Source organism: Pseudorca crassidens, chromosome 9 (genome assembly GCF_039906515.1).
Source record: "Pseudorca crassidens isolate mPseCra1 chromosome 9, mPseCra1.hap1, whole genome shotgun sequence".
Taxonomy (NCBI): Eukaryota; Metazoa; Chordata; class Mammalia; order Artiodactyla; family Delphinidae; genus Pseudorca; species Pseudorca crassidens.
The window spans coordinates 7,873,699-7,893,148 of NC_090304.1; the positions used below are offsets into that span (position 1 = coordinate 7,873,699).

At 57.0% G+C, this 19,450-nt stretch overlaps 1 protein-coding gene across 14 annotated transcripts; it reads left to right on the forward strand.

The window, feature by feature from the left end:
• Positions 1–258: 258 nt before the first annotated feature.
• Positions 259–16,061, forward strand: RASGRP2 (RAS guanyl releasing protein 2). Of its 14 annotated transcripts, XM_067748504.1 has the most exons (17): positions 2,786–2,932; positions 3,116–3,256; positions 3,903–4,005; positions 4,551–4,613; positions 4,941–5,072; positions 5,840–5,990; positions 6,189–6,362; positions 6,522–6,638; positions 8,376–8,657; positions 9,628–9,705; positions 9,912–10,034; positions 10,365–10,480; positions 13,548–13,689; positions 13,956–13,992; positions 14,572–14,748; positions 15,626–15,690; positions 15,854–16,060. In XM_067748504.1, exons 2-16 carry the CDS (start codon positions 3,184–3,186, stop codon positions 15,682–15,684), a joined length of 1,827 nt encoding a protein of 608 aa, XP_067604605.1. In that variant the 5' UTR covers positions 2,786–2,932; positions 3,116–3,183; the 3' UTR covers positions 15,685–15,690; positions 15,854–16,060. The 14 variants fall into 14 exon arrangements, with proteins under 14 accessions (XP_067604598.1, XP_067604602.1, XP_067604593.1 ...); XM_067748497.1 differs by lacking the exons at positions 2,786–2,932; positions 3,903–4,005 and adding an exon at positions 259–521 and having other exon boundaries at positions 4,570–4,613; positions 15,854–16,056; XM_067748501.1 differs by lacking the exons at positions 2,786–2,932; positions 3,903–4,005 and adding an exon at positions 690–710 and having other exon boundaries at positions 4,570–4,613; positions 15,854–16,056.
• Positions 16,062–19,450: the final 3,389 nt, after the last annotated feature.

Below are 19,450 nucleotides of genomic sequence, written 5' to 3' on the forward strand. Positions count from 1 at the left end.
TGCGCTAGGTCCAAAGTAAGGAGAGTGTTAGGGCGGGGGACACACACAGACCGTCTAGGCTAGGCCGGTGTTGCCCCTCCTCACTTGGGGAAACTAAGGACCAGAAGGGGCCTGTTTGTAGGTCTCGTTTTACCGAGATTGAGGTGTGGGGGTGGTCCTGCCTCCGCAGCCGGGTAGCAGGGCGGGGCAAGCCTTAGAAGATTTGTTTGGGGCCCGATGGTTTCACAGTGAGTGTGTTTGAACCTGAACAGCCGGAAACGGTTACCGGCTCCCCTAGGCCCGGCTTGTGGGGACCCCAACCGCCTGCGGCTTCCCCTCCCAAGTTCCTCTCTGCCGGGGGGTGGGGGGGGGGCGTTGGCCAGGCCTCCAGGCTCCAGTTTTCTAGCTGCGGAGAACCCACCCGTCGCTTGCAGCTGCCCCTTTTCATCTGGCCTCATGGGGAGCCAGGCTTCCGGGGCCCCAGTCCCTCCTGTGTGAACTGGAGCTCCCTCTATCCCCAGACCTCGAGGCCCCTTCTCCAGGTAGCCGCGTTTTCATTCCTCCCTCCCCACAAGCCCCTCTCCCCCAAGTGTTCCCACCTTGTCCTAGCCCCTCCCCCAGGCTATCACAAGGACCCGCCGCGCCCACGCCCCAGATCTCTACCCAACCTGTGCCCCCCGCTGCCCGCAGGAAGACACCCGGCCCCAGGCCGGGTTAGCCCCGTGGGAACGGTTTGTCTCGAAAACAGGAACCCGGGCCGGGGGCTGGGCGGGGCGCCCCTTCCCCACCGCAGTCTGCTTCCTGCCCCTCCCGGCTTCCTCTGCCCCACACCAGGCTGGGCGGGGGGCAGGGGGGTGTCTGTGATGGGGGGAGAGGACCGGTGGTTTAGTTCCCCCCTTCCATGTCCCGTGCGGCCTGACCTCCCCTCACCCACCCTCGGCGCGGCCCGTGGCGCAGCCCCCCCGCCCGCGGCCCTCGTCTCCCGGGCGGCGCGGCAGGGCAGGGGTTAAGCTGCCGCAGGGACCGCCGCGTGCGGGGCGAGAGGGAGCCCCCGATGGGGGAGGCGCAGCCGCCGGTGCGGAGCCCGGCGCAGGGGCGGGAGGGGAGGGGAGGGGAGGGGAGAGGAGGGGGCGGCCGCGGCGCGGGGGCGGGGCGGCGGGGAGCGGGGCCGCGGCGCGGAGAGCGGGCGGGAGCCGCAGCCGCAGCGAGGTCGGCGGGCGGGAGAGCACGGAGGTGGCGCCAGTCGGGCCGGGTGCGGGCTTCTTGCCGCGGGTCCCAAGTGTGAGTGAATGAGCGCGGGGCGGGGGGGTGCTCAGGGCAGAGGAGGCCCGGCCCCTAGGGGCCCTTGAGGGCGGCGCAGACGGGCTGGGGGCGGCGGGTGGGTTGGTGGGTGGGGAATCTGCGGCCCGGGTCAGGGCTTAGGAGGGACCTGCCGAGAGACCCGAAGCTCCCTGGACAAGCGCGGGAGGGGGCGGCAAACGGGGCGCACCCGGCTCTTCCTAGCCACGTCTCAGCGGGACCTTCCCCGGCGAAGCCCCCATTTGACAGATGAGAAAATTGAGGCTTCGAGAGACCAAGTGACTCTCAAGGTCACACAGCGAGGAAGCGGGAGAGCCGGGGGGTGATGACTCTGGGTGGCTCCTAGGAAAAGTCTACCAGAGAACTCCATAGAGGAGCCCCCCGCTCCCCCCCCCGCAGCCCGGGGGAGTATGTGTAGGGGCGGGGTACCTTCTGTGGGGCAAGGCTTTGCCAGCGTCCGTGGGTACGGGATGTCAGGTCGCTGGGGCCGCAGGGCTGGCCCTAGATCGCAGATGAAGGGGGCGGGGGCGGAATGGGCGTGTGTGCATACCCACCGGGTGTGTGCCTGTGTGGGAGAGTGTACATGCGTGTAGGTGCACTGCCTTGCGCGTGTGCACACGTGTGCGGATGTCGCGCTGCTGTGGCCGCGGAACTCCAGGCTGGCCTGGCTCTAGTGAGCAGCAGGGCCGGAAGCCGGCCGCTCCAACGGGTTTGCATTCTGGGGTAGAGAGCTGGGTATGTGTGTCCGAGGTTTCCTTCGTTCAGGTGTGCGAGGTCTGTGGGTGCCATTGTGTGTGAGAGAGAGAGTATGGGAGGTAATTGCCTGAGGCTCGGCTTCTTGGAAGCCTCAGGCATTCTTGCACCCCGATGTGGGTCCCTGGTCTCGGGTGTGGAATGAGTGTCTCTGCATGGGTGCGTATATTCCCGCCAGTGACTGGAGCTGCTGGTGGAGTCGTACAGGCACTCTCCACCCCGCACGGTGCTAGCGCCCCCTTCTGGGCACCCTGCTCTGTGCTCGAGTGTGGACGGCCTGTGTGTGCACTCAGTTCGACTGTGCAGTATGGGGACCTGCGTCAGGGTCTGGGGATGAAGATAGCCTGCGGAAGGTCTAAGCCGGGACCCTTGGGGCCTTCACGGAGGAGGTGGCTTGGGAGCGCGCGGTTCCCAGGCTCAGGCTTCCCGCTGACGCCTCCGGGCCGCAGTGGGCTCCCCGCTCCGCCCTCTCCGCCCCCCCCCCCCCCGCCCCAGGAGTGTTCCTCTCCGCTCCAGCCCGCCTCCCCAATGGCAGGCCCCTGGGGGCTGCCACAGCCCCGCCTTCCTTTCCGGGGAGCCCAGGAGGGGGCGACGCGGGCAGGACGCCTGGGTTCCTCCCCCCTCTCATCCCAGGGAGAAATTCCTCCGAGGTCCCCTCAGGCTCTGGGTTCCCAAAATAACCCTGCGGGGGAAGGGAGGCTGTGAAGGGAGGGAAGCGGGAGGGGCGCAGAACTGAGCTGCGGGGTGCTGCAGGTGCCTCTGGGGCGAGGACGTGAGGAGAAGAGGGCCTGCGGGGAGGGGGGCTGGGACACTAACCAGCCCCCCGAGTTCTGGCTCGTCCCTATCCCCGGGGAGTCCCTCAGCCCTCCCACGACTCCAAGGGTGGGCCGGAAGCTTCTTGGTCAGTTCGTTTCCCAACTGGTGGGTTGCAACATCCCGGGCCAGTTAACCCCAGGAGTGGCCGCAGCGGACGACTCCGCCCCTGCCCAGCAGGGGGCGTGCCTGCCCCGCCCCATTTCTGTCCGCGGGGCCGCGCCCCTGGCCCGCGCCTCCGCTGACTCCGGCTCTGTCTCTCCCGGGACAGGGGTCAGGTCCGAGCCCCGTGGAGGCTCTCGGAGCGCAGCTTGGGCCAGCCTACCCGCGCCGGAGGCCATGGCGGGCACCCTGGACCTGGACAAGGGCTGCACGGTGGAGGAGCTGCTCCGTGGTTGCATTGAAGCCTTCGGTGAGTGGCACGGGAGGACACGCCCAGCCTGAGACCAGCCGGGAGCCTGAACCCTGACCCCTGCCTCCCAGGGCAGACCTCTGCCCAACTCGCATCCTTTAGCCTCTTTGGCGAAAGTCTCCTCTTCATCCCGGGGTAGAGAGATCCACACGGTGCAGAAAGAGAAAAGGTTTCCCTTCCCTAGTATACCAGCGTTGAAGGGAGGAGCGACGGGGTCCCCAGACTCTGACCCACGAGGACCGTTATCTGTCTCCCCGGGGGATCCGGAGGAACTCGCTGTTGCGGCCTGGAAGCTGTTTCCGGCTGATGGGGGGTGGCTTATCTGGTGAAGGGGTGCCCCTTCCCCAGGCACTCAGGAAATGACCTCTGGATTCTTGACCCCGCGGAACCCGTCTCCTTCCGCCCCAGCTGGTTCCACTCCAGACTACAGGCCCGACTCAGACGCTCCTCTCCTCTAGTTCCTCGGATCTTGCCTTATCCCTCTTCCACCCTACCTTTACTTTATAATCTGCCTCCTGGTTTCGGAGCCCCGGGAAAGCCGGAGGCGGCCGGGAGCCAGAAACCCGGCAGGCTGCGGGGTAGGGTTTAGGGACCGAAGCTGCGGGACATAGGGTCAACCCGCTTCTCCTTGACCCCTCGGAGTTAGATGACTCCGGGAAGGTGCGGGACCCGCAGCTGGTGCGCATGTTCCTCATGATGCACCCCTGGTACATCCCTTCCTCTCAGCTGGCGGCAAAACTGCTGTACGTATATCCTTCGCCGGCCTCGCCAAGGGCCCTGCAGTCCGCATCCATAAGGGAGCCCCGCTGCCCAGCGGGGGCAGAGGATGGGCTTCGCTCCTAGAGCGTGGGCCACTCCCACATCACAGAATTCAGGATTGGCCCAGGCTGCAGCTAGGGCCTAAGCTCCACCCCTTTCCTCCCCTTAGACCTAAGGCCCCGTCCCCGGGTCTCTCCCCAGCCTAGGCCTTGCTCTGTCCTCCCCACAGCCTAGGACCTGTTCCTACTCCCAGCGCAGGTCCTGCCTCTTGCTTCTCTCCCAGAACCCAGGTCCTGCTCTCAGCCTCTCCCAGAATCTGGCCCCCATTCCATCCAGGCACCCTCCCAAAGCTCACACCTCACCTCTGCTTTCAGCCCCTTTCCAGAGCTTGGGCCCTGCCCGCCCCAGACCCCACCCCTAGAATTTCTCCTAGAACCAGGCCCTGCCCTCAGCCTCCCCCAAGAACTCGGGTTCCCTCCCCCGCCTCCTGTTCTCGAGTAAGTCTCCATGCTTGCTTTCCTTAACTCTGCTTCACCTGCCAACAATCCCGGAAGGACGACTCCAGTTCGCTTCAGGTGAAAACATGCCATCTGGTCAGGTGAGTCTTCCTCTTGGGGCTCTGTCCCCTCCTCTCCTCCCTTATCTCAGGCTTCAGACTGGCCTGAAGGAGTGGAAATAGCTCGTTCTGGAAGCTGGTCATGTGGGTTTGAACCTGGCTCTGTCCATGGTGGTTGTGCTGCCGCAGGCTTGCCCCTTCCTGGTCCTGGCCCGGTCCCTGTTTTCTGATCTGCCCAGTGCGGGTAGGGAAGGAAAGAGCTGGGCAAGGGGAACCACAGTTCGAGGCTCTTTCCCCCTCTCTGGGGAACTACAGTCCTAGGGGATGGTGGGGGAAGGGCTGCCTTGGGTGACTCTGAACCTCCACCAGGTACTGGATCTCAGCATTCCCAGCAGAGTTTGATTTGAATCCTGAGCTCGCTGAGCAGATCAAGGAGCTGAAGGCTCTGCTAGACCAAGAAGGGAACCGCCGGCACAGCAGCCTCATCGACATCGAGAGCGTGTGCGTGGGGGGAGCTCGGAGGGCTGGGCAGGGCACTCAGCATCCTACACCATCTGCACTTAATAAATGTTTGTCGAATTGAATGGGTGAGGGTCATGTCACTCTTGCTTAAAAACCTTCTATGGCTTCCTATCGTCTTCAAAATGCCTCGGCTGGGGATTAAGGCCTTTCATAGTCTCAGGCCAGCTTGACATTCCTGCCTCATCTTCCACAGCCCACCACCCCATACCAGGCACCTCATACTGCAGCTGCACGGGTCCACTCACCATTCTGCAGCTCCTGCATCCTTTCCCACCATGGCGCTTTGCTCATGTCCCCTTGCCTCCTCCTCCGTGTTATCAAAACTTAGCACAAGTGTGGAGTGTCTGTGGACTCTTTCAGGGCAGAATTTGTCGTTCCTGCCTCTGTTCCTCCATGACACTTCGTGCAGACCTCTGCCCAAAGACCTCCACACTTGTGCCACGCTATTTCGTGATTGTTTGTTTCTGTGTCTGTCTCCCTCAGTAGACTGTGAGCTCCTCGGGGGCAGGAACCGTGTCTTGCTCATCTCTGTACCCCCAGCGCCTAGCACAGTGCCTGGCACAGAGTAGGTCTTCCATAAATCTGTGTTGAGTGTGTGATGAGGGGGAGATTGCAGGAGGTGCTGGGACTGGGGACATTCGTGCTCTGCACAGTGTCTCGCGGTCAGCGTGAGTGGCATGAGTGTAGGGCCATGAGGGGTGGGGCATCTCCAGCAAAGGACTCACTGCCCCGCCCCACTCCCCCAGCCCCACCTACAAGTGGAATCGGCAGGTGACCCAGAGGAACCCTGTGGAACAGAAAAAGCGCAAGATGTCCCTGTTGTTTGACCACCTGGACCCCATGGAGCTGGCAGCACATCTCACCTACTTGGAATATTGCTCCTTTTGCAAGATCCTGGTGCGGCCCAATGGCCTTCAGTCAGGGAGCGGGTGTGGGCTGGGGAGGGGGTGCCAGGAGGGGCAGGGTCTCTGGGATAGGTGGGGTCACAGGGTGGGTCTGGGGTTTCAATGTAACCACCAAAGGGCCGCTGGAGGATGAGGAGCGGCCATTGGTGAGGGGAGGGGCCCCAGGGTGCTGAGGCCACTGTGCCTGCAGTTCCAGGACTATCACAGTTTTGTGACTCACGGCTGCACCGTGGACAACCCTGTCCTGGAGCGATTCATCTCCCTCTTCAACAGTGTCTCGCAGTGGGTGCAACTCATGATTCTCAGCAAGCCCACAGCCCCGCAGCGGGCCCTGGTCATCACACACTTCGTCCACGTTGCAGAGGTGCCTGCTCCTCCCCTTCCCCCCAACCTCCCAAATTGCCAGTAGGGCTGAGTCCCTCCTTTCCCCTAACCCACTGCCAGGTCTTCTCCAGAAAAGCTGAGCCAAATTCTGGGCCCACTCAGTGACTCACTGCCTCATCTCTCTCCATTTATTCCCCAGAAACTCCTGGAGCTGCAGAATTTCAACACGCTGATGGCGGTGGTCGGGGGCCTGAGCCACAGCTCCATCTCCCGCCTCAAGGAGACCCACAGCCACGTGAGCCCAGAGACCATCAAGGTGCTTGAGACTCGGGGGGTCAGGGGAATGGCCTGGTCAGCCTTCCCAGGGCTGGCCTCGCTGAGAACTCCCAGCAGTGCTGGGGGCTGGGCACTCCCTCTTCATTTGATAAATGAGGAAACTGAGTCTGGGGGTTAAATCCTTTTCCAGTTGCACAGTGAAAGCAGCAGAGTGGAGTCTCACAGGTCTGCCGAACTTCAAAGCTCGTGCTTTACTCTTCCCCTGCTTATTTTATTTTATTTTATTTTATTTGGTCGTGCCGCACACATGTGGGATCTTAGTTCCCTGACCAGGGATCAAACCCGTGCCCCCTGCAGTGGAAGCACCGAGTCTTAACCACGGGACCACCAGGGAAGTCCCTATTTTATTTTAAAAAACATAACTGGTGACATACATATAGAAAAGTCTATAGAACATAGGTACAGTTAAAAAAAATTAGAAAACGCCTGTGTAACTACCACTCAGGTCAAGAAGTAGAACACTGCCAGCCCCCGAAGCTCGCAGCACCTTAGCGCATAACTCCGTCCTCATCAGAGGCAAACAATGTCATAACATTCCTAAGGATGATGACCTTGCTTTTCTTTCTTTCTTTTTAAAAATTTTTATTTATTTATTCATTTATTTTGGCCATACTGCGCGGCATGTGGGATCTTAGTCCCCAAACCCGTGCTCCCTGCAGTGAAAGCTCAGAATCCTAACCACTGGACCACCAGGGAATTCCTGACCTTGTTTTTCTTGATAGCTTTACCACCTGTGCATGCATCACAAAAGCATGTGCGTTTCTTGTTGCCTGTTTTTGAACCTCCTATGAATGGAATCGTGTTGTATATGTGATTTTACTCCTTGCTTCTTTCATTCTTACATTCTGTTATGTGGAGCAATTGTTCATTCACTTCCGTTACCGTATAATGTTTTAGTCCACCCCGATTTGTGTATCTCCTCTACTATTGAACATTTGGGGTTTTTCCAGTTTGGGCTGTTACGAATGATACCACTAAGAATATTCTTCGAAATCATCGTCCTGTGCTGCTCTGCCTCCCTGATCCTCAGTTTCCTCTCCTGTGAAATGGTTTTTTAAAAAATTATTTATTTATTTATTTTCTTTATGTTTTTGGCTGTGTCGGGTCTTAGCTGCGGCACGTGGGGTCTTCATTGAAGCTTGCGGGATCTTTTGTTGCGACGTGGGCTCTTCTTTGTGGCGTGCGGGCTTCTCTCTAGTTGTGGCGCACAGGTTCCAGAGTGCTGGGCTCTGTAGTTTGCGGCACGCAGGCTCTCTTGTTGAGGCACGCGAGCTCAGTAGTTGCGGCACAGGGGCCTAGATGCCTCGCGGCATGTGGGATCTTAGCTCCCTGACCAAGGAGCAAACCCGTGTCCCCTGCATTGGAAGGCGGGTTCTTTACCACTGGACCACCAGGGAAGTCCCCTCTTCTGTTAAATGTTGATGATAATCTGTGCCCAGGCCTGGTGTAGAGGTGTGGTATTTGGTAGTGGGTGTCCCTTTGAACTCGTGACCTATGAATTCTGATTCCCAGGGGCTAAGGGAGCCAGTGTTGGGGGATAGTGAGGGAGGCTTTTGACCTTTCACCCATCCCTGACCCTGACTCCACATCCTCTCCCACATTTCCAGGGCTGGGCAGGGGAAGGAGAGCTGAGCTTGAGATATGTGATGTGTACGTGATGTGTGTGTGTGTGTGTGTGTGTGTGTGTGTGTGTGACCCTCTGCCCTTTGTCCCCCAGCTCTGGGAAGGTCTGACAGAACTAGTGACGGCCACTGGCAACTATGGCAACTACCGGCGCCGGCTGGCAGCCTGCGTGGGTTTCCGCTTCCCCATCTTGGGTGTGCACCTCAAGGACCTGGTGGCCCTGCAGCTGGCGCTGCCTGACTGGCTGGACCCCACCCGGACCCGACTTAATGGGGCCAAGATGAAGCAGCTCTTCAGCATCCTGGAGGAGCTGGCCATGGTGACCAGCCTTCAGCCCCCAGTGCAAGCCAACCCCGACCTGCTGAGCCTGCTGACGGTGAGGGGCCAGGCAGCAGGGTCGACAGCTGCACCTGGTCCTGCAGGCTCGGCCTTGGGTTCTCAGTTATGATCGAAGAACTGACACCCAGCCTGGGCCCCAAGGCTGGGGTGAACTTGGAGAAGGGTTCTAGGCTCCAGATGGGGCTGTGGGCCCCTGAGGCTAGCATGTGGACTTGAGGCTGGGCCTGGGCCCTGGGTTGAGTTCCTAGCAGTGGGCTGTGTTCAAGGTTTGGGGTCAGACTCTGGATTCTGGGTGTAGGGGTGGCTTTTATTTTTTTTTTTTTAATTTTTAGTTTTTGGCTGTGCTTCGTGGCTTGTGGGATCTTAGTTCCCTGACCAGGGATGGAACCCGCACCCTCGGCAGTGAGAGGGCCGAGTCCTAACCCCGGACCGCCAGGGAGTTCCCCAGGGGCGGCTTTTAAACATGGCCCTGAGCTCTGAGTTTCTGGGCTTGGTCTTGGACTTGGTTTTGAGCCCTAGCGTAGGAGTTGGGTTCTAGTCCAGATCTGGATTAGGTTCTGATCGTTGGGCTGGGGCTTAGGTTTCAAGGCTTGGTGTGAAGTCTTACCTGTTTCTAGGTTCCGGACTGAGATGGGGATTGGAATCTGAGCTGGAGTCTGGTGGCTGGGCGGGGTTAATCTGAGCTGGAGTCTGGTGGCTGGGCGGGGTTCTATGTTGGCGGGAATCTCAGAGCTCTCAGCTGGGTTGCGACCTGGAGTCTCGGCTGAGATCTTGACAGTGCCTTGTGTTCAAGGTTTGGGGCCGAGATACAGGTTCTGGTCTGTGTGCTAGGCTGGCGTGTGGTTGCTGGGATGTGTTCTAAGCTGGCCTTCGTCCTGAGTCTAGCTTCTGGGCCAGGCTCGGGGCTGGGCTGCGACCTCTAGGTGGACCTGTGGGTCTGAGTTCTGGGCAGTGGGCTCCTGAGAGCAGCGGAGGCCAGTGGGCGTGATCAGACCTGTATGTCCCAGGTGTCTCTGGATCAGTATCAGACAGAGGATGAGCTCTACCAGCTGTCCCTGCAGCGGGAACCGCGCTCCAAGTCCTCGGTGAGGGACGGAATCGCTGCGTACCCACTCGGCCCATCCTCTTCCTCCCCCACCTCTGCCCTCCTGGGAGTTCCAAGATTAGAGGCTACCTCACCCATCCTGCTCGTTGGGCAGGCTTCCTTGTCCCCAGGGCTTGCCCTCTCTCCTCCACTGGGCCCTGGGCTTCCTCACCTCTGGGCCTCTCTCAGCCTCGAACATTCCCACAGCCAACCAGCCCCACCAGCTGCACGCCGCCTCCCCGGCCCCCGGTGCTGGAGGAGTGGACCTCAGCGGCCAAACCCAAGCTGGATCAGGCACTCATGGTGGAGCACATTGAGAAGATGGTGGAGGTGAGACTCCGTGGCAGCCAGCTCTGGAGTCTGTGGGGTGGGGGGACAGGTCCGTAGTGGTCAATCAAGGCTAGTTTTGCCAGGGCACTGCCCTGGGAGCCACCACCAGTGCCAGGTTCAAGGGCCAACACTCAGTCTCCAGAAGGCACGGGGCGCAGCTGATAGGTGGGGTTGGGATGGGGGTACGGAGAAGGGAGGTGGTGGGGGAGACAGACAGCTGCGCGAGGCTGAGACGCCCGCCCTTCATCACTTGGACTGGGAATGTGGGCAGGGTGGGGCCAATGCTCCTTTTATCCTCCCCTCCCCCATGTGTCCCTCTGTGTACTCCAGTCTGTGTTCCGGAACTTCGATGTCGATGGGGACGGCCACATCTCACAGGAGGAGTTCCAGATCATCCGTGGGAACTTTCCTTACCTCAGCGCCTTTGGGGACTTCGACCAGAACCAGTGAGGAGGCCTGGGGGCAGGGGGAGAGGGAAAGCAGACTCACTTCCCCTTGGGTTTTAGTTTCCTCCCGTGCAAGATGAGGACATTGAACCAGATGATCTTGAGGGAGGAAGCCACCCATGTGGGGAGGGGCTCTTATTTTCGGGGAGGCTTCCAGCTGCAGAGGCACAGGGTTACCTCACTTATTCAGACCGAAGAGGGGGTGGGGGGACTCCACCTGAATCTTGCAAAGACGGTGGCCTGGGGACTGTTGCTACATAAATGCCATTTTATTTGTGGAACTCACAGCTGGCAAAAAGTGTGGGCACGTTGAACTCCTGGGTAGCCTGTCTTAATGAATAGATAAGAAAGGCCTGCAATTAGCAGCACCCACTTGCTTATCAACAATTCACAATTGACATGCTGACAATTTGGACAAACAGCTGGTTCTCTGGAGTAGGTTAAACATGCAACCATGTTCGCACCCTGGCTTTGCTGAGCGGACAAAATTCCAATCAAAATTTATAGTCCATCCCAGGTCGATTTACTTTTCAATGTTATCCATATTTCAAAAAGCTGGGTTTTTTCCCATATTATAAAAATGCATGGTTAAAAAAAAATCCAGGTAGTAAAATAGATTTAATAGTGAGCAAAGTGTAAAAGGTAAGAGGTGAAAATTCCCTCCCTCCTTTCCCACTCAGAGGTTGTCATTAGTAACTATGTTGGTAACATTACTGGTGTGGCAATTCCTGTATCTTTCCAGTCTTTTTTTCATGCGTGTTGCAAATTGTTAGAGAATTTGTCTGTGTCTGTTTCATAGACAAACAGGATGATGGTATAAATCTAGTTCCGCCAGTGGCGTTCATTGTAGTTGCTTTGTTTCTCCTCCCAGCGTTGGGAACAAATAGTTGAAAACAGAGTTTTCTCTGAGTTGAAAACAGTTCCCTGTCACCTCCCTGTGTTAGGGTGGAGTTTTTCCAGGCCACACTTTTAGGGAGGGTGCAGCCCTTGGAGACCTTCAAGGCGTCAGCTTCATGCAGGCGTCTCAGCCTTAACTCCCCACCTCCTGCAGGCCCCAGGCAGGTATCAAAATCCAGCACCCGGCTCCTGGGGCAGCCACAGCTCACTGAATCAATTCGAAGATCTCTCTTTGTTTCTGAAACTTGGGGGATTCCGTTTCTTACAAACTCACCTATGCATTTAAAGCAATTTTTGATATATTTTAAGCAGCATCTGGGTATTTGTGGCAGTAGGGTTTTCAGGGTTTTTTGTTTTTGTTTTTAAATCACTGTCTTGACAGAACTGCATGCTTTGTGTTTTTTTACTTTTGTTTTCCACTTAAACCCTCATCATGGACATCTTTCCAGGCCGATTCATGCAGAACTACCTCATTCTTTAGAACAGCTGCAGAGTATTACACTGTGTGGCTGGGCCATCATTTGCCTCACCATTCTCCTGCTGATGGACACGTAGACTGTTCCCAGTTTTTCGCTATTAATATCCACCATGCTACTGTGAACATCTTTGTACCCATGCACTCAGGCCACTATTTTTGTAGGAGAAATTCCTAGAAGTGGGATAATTGGATCAAAAGATATGCACATTCTAAATTAGAAGAGAGACTGCCAAGGTGACCTCAGGCAAGGTTGTGCCAGCTTGCACTCCCATCAGCAGTGAACGAGTGCCCATTTCCCAACTTCCTTGCCAACAGTGGATGCTATAATAAGCTTTACAATTTTGCCAGTCTAATTGGCAAATGGCGTCTTGGTTAAATTTGCATTTCTTTAATACTAGTGGGGGTAGGAGATCTTCATATGTTTACTGGCCACTTCTATTTCTTCTGTAAATTGCCTGTTCATGTCCTTTGTCCATTATTCCACTGGGTTTGTGAGTCTTTTTCTCATTGATTTCTAGAATCTCTGTTAATGGATATTAACCCTTGGTGTTGAATATGTTTGCAAATATTTTCTCCCAGTCTGTCATTTATGTTGTCCTTTTCCATATAAAATTTTTTAAAAATGTGTGCTCAATATGTCAGTCTTTTCCTTTATGGCTTCTCGGATTTGTGTTATGCGTAGAAAGGCCTTCATCCCCTCAAGATTACAAAATTCTTCCCTTATACCTTTTCAGATACTTTGAAATTCTTATGTTTTACATTAGTGTTCTGAATTTAGTGGGAATTAAGTTTTCATGAACAGTGTGAGATAGGAGCCTAGGTTTACATATTTTCATAAACCATCAGTCGTCCCAATGTACCACTGATTTGAAGGACAACCTGGATCACGTAAATACAATGGGCAGGCGTTTCCGACAAGGGCCACCCCTGGTGGAAATAGCTCCCAGTGACCCAGCATCTATTAACCATTACAGACGCTGTTGTCAATGTTCCATGTGCACTATCTCATTTAAACCTTACCCAAAGGCCTCTGAGGTGTAGGAACTATCATCGTCCCCATTTATAGAAGAGGAAACCGAGGGATGGGGCTTGAAGTCACACAGAGAAGAAGTAGAGCCCAAATTTGAACTGAGTTCTGTCCATCTCCAGAGCACGTGCTCACTCTTTCCCTAAAATATGTGAATGGATGAAAAACAAGGGCTCCGTGGGGAAGCCCTGGATTACCTTTCTGGCAGGATTATGCAAGAGTGAGACAGGTGCAGCTTTTCCCAATCTTACCTGGTCCCCAAACTCATCAGAGATCTCTTAATTCTCAGGGCTCCGGACTGGTGTTCCACAGAGCTCACTTTGGGAAACAGAAGCTGATAATCCCATGGGGAAGTGCAGAGCAATTTTAGTTTACACACCAACTCTGTGAAGTGAGCAGGGCAGGAATTATGATCCCCATTTTTCCAGGGAGGAAACCCAGGGCAATTGACTTGCCCAAGACCACACAACTAGTTAGTAACAGCTACTACATCTGCCTGACTCCAAGTCTAGTGTTCTTTCTCTTTCCTGCACCAGGGGTCCAAAATCAGGAGTCGGTGAGGACCTTTAACTTGGTAGGGGTTTTTCCCAGTGGGATGGGTTAAGCTGGTGGTGGGTGGTCCCAGGGAGGCCCCCAGAGCTGAGGCCCTCCCCCTTCCCGGACAGGGATGGCTGCATCAGCAAGGAGGAGATGGTCTCCTACTTTCTGCGCTCCAGCTCTGTGCTGGGTGGCCGCATGGGCTTCGTACACAACTTCCACGAGAGCAACTCCTTGCGCCCGGTCGCCTGCCGCCACTGCAAGGCCCTGGTGAGCCCCCGCCCAAGCCACACCCCTCCAGCACCGGCCCCGCCCCATCCACGCCCACCCTCCCTTCTGGCCCCGCCCCTGCCAGAGCCTTCTCAGCCTAGGCAAACCTTAATTCCACCTGCCTCCCCTCTTGCTGTTCTGAACAAAACCCTGAGGGGGGCCCTAAGGCTCCAGAAAGGGTCAGTCCCACTCCCTGCCCATGGAAAGGAAGTAGAGTCATCCCCTCTAAACCCCTCCCCCCTACTACGGCCCCTCCTCTATTTCAGATCCTGGGCATCTACAAGCAGGGCCTCAAATGCCGAGGTGAGATGGAGTTGCAAGGCTGCTGGGCTGAGTTTTTTGGGAAGAGTTACTATCTGGGTGAATATTCTCATTTTGGTGGGGTAATTGCCAAGGAGTGAAGTACCTTAGAGCCAAAGAGGCATGCTGGTTGATGTGAAGGGGGTAGCCTTTAACAGGGCTTTTGTTGGGACTTCCCTGGCCATCCAGTGGATAAGACTCCGTGCTTCCACTGCAGGGGGTGTGGGTTCGACCCCTGGTCTGGGAAGTAAGATCCCGCCTGCCTCGCAGTTTTGCCAAAAAAAAACCCCAGAAACCAAAAACCAAAACAAGCAAACCAAAAACCCAAAAAACAACCAACAACAAACAAACAAACAAAAACCAGGGCCTTTATTTTGGTGAGGCAGCTGCCCAGGAACAGGGAGCTTTGGAGAGGGCACAGACTGCCGAGTAGGATGAAGAGGCACTTGGAAAGGAGGCTCTTGTTTTGGTGGGGCAGCTGCTCAGGAGCAAAGGGACCTGGGGAGAGGTGCAGGCCTGTGGAATGGGGTGAAGGGTATTCTGATCAGTTGATCTGGCTGGGCTCCCCATCTGCCTCCCCAGCCTGTGGTGTTAACTGCCACAAGCAGTGCAAGGATCGTCTGTCAGTTGAGTGCCGGCGCCGGGCCCAGAGTGTGAGTCTGGAGGGGTCTGCACCCTCACCCTCACCCACACATACCCACCATCGCGCCTTCAGCTTCTCCCTGCCCCGCCCTGGCAGGCGAGGCTCCCGGCCTCCAGGTAAGAAGGGGTCTCTTTTTGTACTGGCCTGTGGAGGGAGGGAAGCAAGGCCATGGTGGCATAGTATTACTTTCTCCAGGATGGAAATTATTGCAGAGTTTGTAATTGTCTTATTTTGGTAGGGTGATGGAGAAGGGCTGGACAGGTAAGGGTGTCAGAAGGTGACCAGGGAGCCCTCAACCCTCTGAGGCTGAGGAGGACAGAGACTAATAAATAAAAAAGAGTAAACGTGAAAGAGACTTCAAGATTCAATTTGCACTCTTATTTTGTTAGGGGGATTGACAATGGGTTGGAGAGGGAGTTTTGTGAGCCATTTGCCTGTGTTTCCCTTTTTGGCTGCTTTGGAGGCTATTCTGAGAAAAGTCCCTTGCCCCCCAAAGCTCCCAGCAGCTCTCTTGGGGCCATTGGTGGTTCTAGGTCAGTTTTCTGAATGACAATTCCTCAAATGATTATTTTGCTGAGAACACTCTGAACAACCATGTTCAACTGGGGTCTAAGGCAGTTGACCACAACTGTTCAGACTGGCATAAGTCCTCAAAAATAGAGGCAGGCACAGGGCATAAGTTCTCAGATACAGAAAAGATGAAACCATTTGCATTGAGCCTTCCAGAAGTGCTGGGGTCTAAAATGTAAAACACACACAAAACTGACATTTAAGCAAACCGCACCGATAAATCTGTGGCTGCAAAAAAGCTGTGGAAAATGAAAACTTAGAAAAAGAGCCTCAAAAATTGGGCCTTTTGGTCATTCAGTGAATTGATTTTTGGTGGGTGGTTCTGCTTCTGGGATGGGGCCGGGTGCCTCCAGGGATGGGGAGAAGGGCTGCTGAGGGCACAGGGACCCAGGAATTGGTCCTGTGACACCCCCCTCCCTGCAGAGATCCGAGAGGAGGAGGTTCAGACGGTGGAGGATGGCGTGTTTGACATCCACTTGTAATTGATGGTGAGCCCCCCTGCAGCCTGGGCAGAGCCTCCCCACTCAGGGCTGGGGCAATGGGGGGATGGGTGGGACGGGCGCTCTGTCCAAATGGCCCAGGCCAGGTGGAATCCTGCTTTTTGGGGAGTGGGGAGGGTCTTCCTCACAACCTCTGTTTTCTTCTTCCCAGCTGTGACTGGATCAAGCACTCATGCCTGCTTTGGAGAAAAGACTTGGACCAGAGCAGGGAGCCTGGGGCGCTGTGGCGGCAGGCCGGGGCTGGGGGGCGGGGTGTGAGGGTGGCATGCAGCTGAGGGCAGGGCCAGGGCTGGTGTCCCTAAGGTTGTACAGATTCTTGTGAATATTTGTGTTTTCCAGACGGAATAAAGGCCCAAGTAATTAACCTGAACTATCAGTGCCTAGAATCCTCGCGGGGGCAGAGGGCAGGGGTCCGTTAAGCACAGGGACTAGAACTGTGGCGCAGGAAACTCTGTAGTCAGAGAATCTTGGGAGATCTGGAATCTCATGTGTCTGGAATCTTGGGGGGAGGTAGAATTGTGGGGGATAGAGCCTTAGAACCAGGAAACCGTGGAACAGAGAGTTTTGGGGGGAGGTCTAGAATCTCTAGGAGTCCAGAATCTTGGGGGCCTAAAACTTGAAAGTAGAATTGCTGAGCCTGGTGGTCATGTATAGCCATAGCCTTCAGCCCGCAGCTGAATTTCCCTTGCTTGACAGGTGGTCTTTCAGCCTCTGCTTGTATACTTCCAGCAACGGGGAGCTCACTACAGAGAATCATGGGAGGGAGGGGGCAGCCCTGAGTGCTGGGTGTGGGGGAAGGAGCGAGGGGGGCACACTCCTTGGGCTTGCAGCCTCCTGGCCTGGCGCTGCTGCCAGCCGGAAGGACAGGGACTTCCAGAGGAAATGCATATCGATCCTGCTGTCAGCCTCTGGCAGCCTCTCCCAACCCAGCTCTTCCCTCCCGAGTTTGCAGCATGGAGGTTTTGGGGGGTCACCACTACCTGAGGAAGGCTAAGGCCACTTCAGAGGCTGGTCTTGGTGAGGAGGGTGGACTGGGGGTCTTCGAAAGGTTCTGAAGCTGAGCCAGGCTGCCCCTGGGGTGAGGAGGCTCTAGACAGCAGTCTGAGAATGGGAGCTACCTCCCCAGCTCCCCTCCCCCAAGCTGAGGCATGTCCTACAGCAACTGCAGGTTGTCCTGGGAGTGGAGGCCTGAGCACCCCAACTCCTCCTACCTGCAAAGCACAATATCTGAGGACCTGGCAATGGCCTCAGCCCCCTCCCTCAAACTTCCTTGACCCCATGCCCATCTTTCCCTTTGAGACCCCACTCCCCCTGGCCTACTCCTCATCTGGGGTACCTCCTCCTCCCACCCTGTTACTTCTCAGCTGCAGCTCTGCCACCTGTTGGGCCCCCCAGCCCTGTCCCCCCGTTGGGTCCCCCGCACTGCCCCTCCTTCCATCTTCAGCCCCCTCCCTTCCTTCCTCCTCTGGAGGCTGTAATATCCGTTTCACGATTTGGGGGCTGAGTTGCTATAACAACAGACGGCGATTGTGCTGTGAAGAGCAGCTCGCTCCCTACGCTGCCTCCATCCCTGCAGCCCGGTCGGCTGGCTCCCTTCCCTGCCACCCCCCAGCCCCAGCCTGGCCTCTTCTCAGTGTGTGTGTTTGCAGATGTGTGCCCAGGTCTGCTCCCCCGGGACTGGGACGTGTGGCCGCCTTTTCACGGTCGCCTGTGTGAATCTGGCAGATGAGCTTCACATCGTGTGCGTGTGTGCATGTGTGTGCACCGGCATGCATACTGTATTCGGTGCATTCTTCCTCCACCGTGTGTCCTCACTGGACTGCGCACGGGAGAAGGGCCACGTTGGGTGGGTGCCTGTTGGGGGGGTGTCTTGAAGTGGTGGGTCCCACCTACATCCGGTACCCTGAAGCCTGGACCTGGGTGGGGGGAGACATCACTGTAGCTGGCGGAGGGGCAGGGAGGTGCAGCAGCTGCCAGGTGACCTTTCCTGCCCTTGATGGGCAAAGGTGGCCCAGGGAGCTGGGGGTGGGGACCAGAGACAAGTGCTCACTCTTGCATCTCTCCCTGCCCCTGCCCTCCCCCCCACCCCTTCCCACACCCATCTATAAGGGTCTGAGTCACTGCGCCTGTCTGTGTGCCCATCTATGCCCTGTTGCCTGGCTGGACATGTCTCTGTGTGTGGGTGTGCGTGTGCGTGTGTGTGTGTGTGTAGCCTGCAGGGAGAGGAGCAGTGGGGGATGGGCAGGGCAGTGGGCTCTGGGGTCAGAGAGGCAATTTCACATTCACAGGCCCTGACTCAGCAGTTCCCATTCTCTGGCTCCTCTAGTGGCCTTGGTGGGGCCATCCTGAGGGTCTCTCCAAGGTCAGAGTAGGCCCCCCAAGTCTAGAACCTGGCTCAGGGATCTCTCTTCCCAACCTCTAGGGTCCTACAGCCTGGGTCCCCCTCTCATCCCCTTACAGGCCGGGAGGGAGCTCTCTGGTGTGGGGGAGTGTCCCCATGCATCTACTCAGTAATTGACCACTCTGTGCAAAGTGCCTCGGAGGGCAGGATGACCTCGTGGGCAGGTCCTCTGTGTACACCTCTTCCCCCCCAAGGCATGCATTTGCCTCAGGCACCTGTGTGCACAAGTTTGCGTATGTTCTTGAGCAAGTATATGCTTCTTGTGGGTGTTGTACCATGGGGGGGGGCATTTCTGCACGTGTCCCTGTGTGTCCCCTCGGGAACGCCTATGTGCATGGATAGGTGTGCATGGCTGTGAGTACGCCTCCGAGTGCCCATGCATGCATTTGTGGTCAAATGAGAGTGTTCTTGCATGTTGCCTCTGGCTAAGGACGCACCAACTACCACTGGCTGTGCAGATCACGGACCCTGTAACAGAAATCAGGGTCCTGGAGTGAGCTGGCAGAATGGTCTTTCACACACACACACACACACACACACACACACACTGCCTCCCTCATTCAGAAGCCCAGTGTCCAACTTTGTGATACACACGCTAGGTGCCAGGTCCACCTTGGGTTGGATGAGTGAAGGGGGTCCCCTTCTTTCCAAACTCATACCCATGCATAGTGATGCAGACGCCCTCACAGGGAAGACCTTCACCCCAGCACCACATTCACTCTGAAAATTCTGGTTGAACTGAGCTGCTGCCAGCTTCCCTTCTGTGGTCCAGGCAGTGTGTATCCACGCCCCTACCCCTCAACCTACTCCTATCCCAGTCCAGAGTTCCAGGCAGGACTGGAAATCAGGCTTCAAACTCTGGGATTCCCATGAGGCAGGGTTGGGAAACCCCAAGCCCCTAGGTCTACCCCGCCCCCATCTCTGCCTTTCCCTCCCCCACCGCGCCTCTGTCCTTTTCCCAGGAAAGAGCCCTCCTCAGTTCTAGGGGCGGTCAGGGGGCCTTTGGGCAGTGGGAGGCGGAAGCCAGGCAAGGGCTGGAAAGGGCCCCCAGCAGCCCGCGTCCCTAGGCTCCGGGCAGCCCGGGCCCGCTCCAAGGCGTTGCCAGCAGAGGGCGCTGCGGCCCGGGCCCCCGCACAGGACCTGCTCCTTCGGGCCCCCAAGTCTGGGCCCACAGCCTCCCCTTCGGCTCGCCCCAGCCCTGGGCGCTGCCACCTGGGCCCGCGGGCCGGGGGATGCGGGATCCCAGGGCGAGAAGCTAGGGCGCCTGGGTTTCCGGAAAAGTCACTAGGGTTGGGTTGGGTTGTCTGCCTGGTTGGGGGCCCAGGCGCCAGGGTTAAGGACCTCGAG

What these genes read in the sequence shown, in the direction of transcription:
- RASGRP2 (XM_067748490.1), top strand. Translation starts at nt 1,906, where the DNA reads ATGTCGCGCTGCTGTGGCCGCGGAACTCCAGGCTGGCCTGGCTCTAGT. An exon ending in TGGTTGCATTGAAGCCTTCG is followed by an intron (nt 3,257 to 4,569) that starts GTGAGTGGCACG and finishes CAATCCCGGAAG; the next exon opens with GACGACTCCAGTTCGCTTCA. An exon ending in ACTTCGTCCACGTTGCAGAG is followed by an intron (nt 6,363 to 6,521) that starts GTGCCTGCTCCT and finishes TTTATTCCCCAG; the next exon opens with AAACTCCTGGAGCTGCAGAA.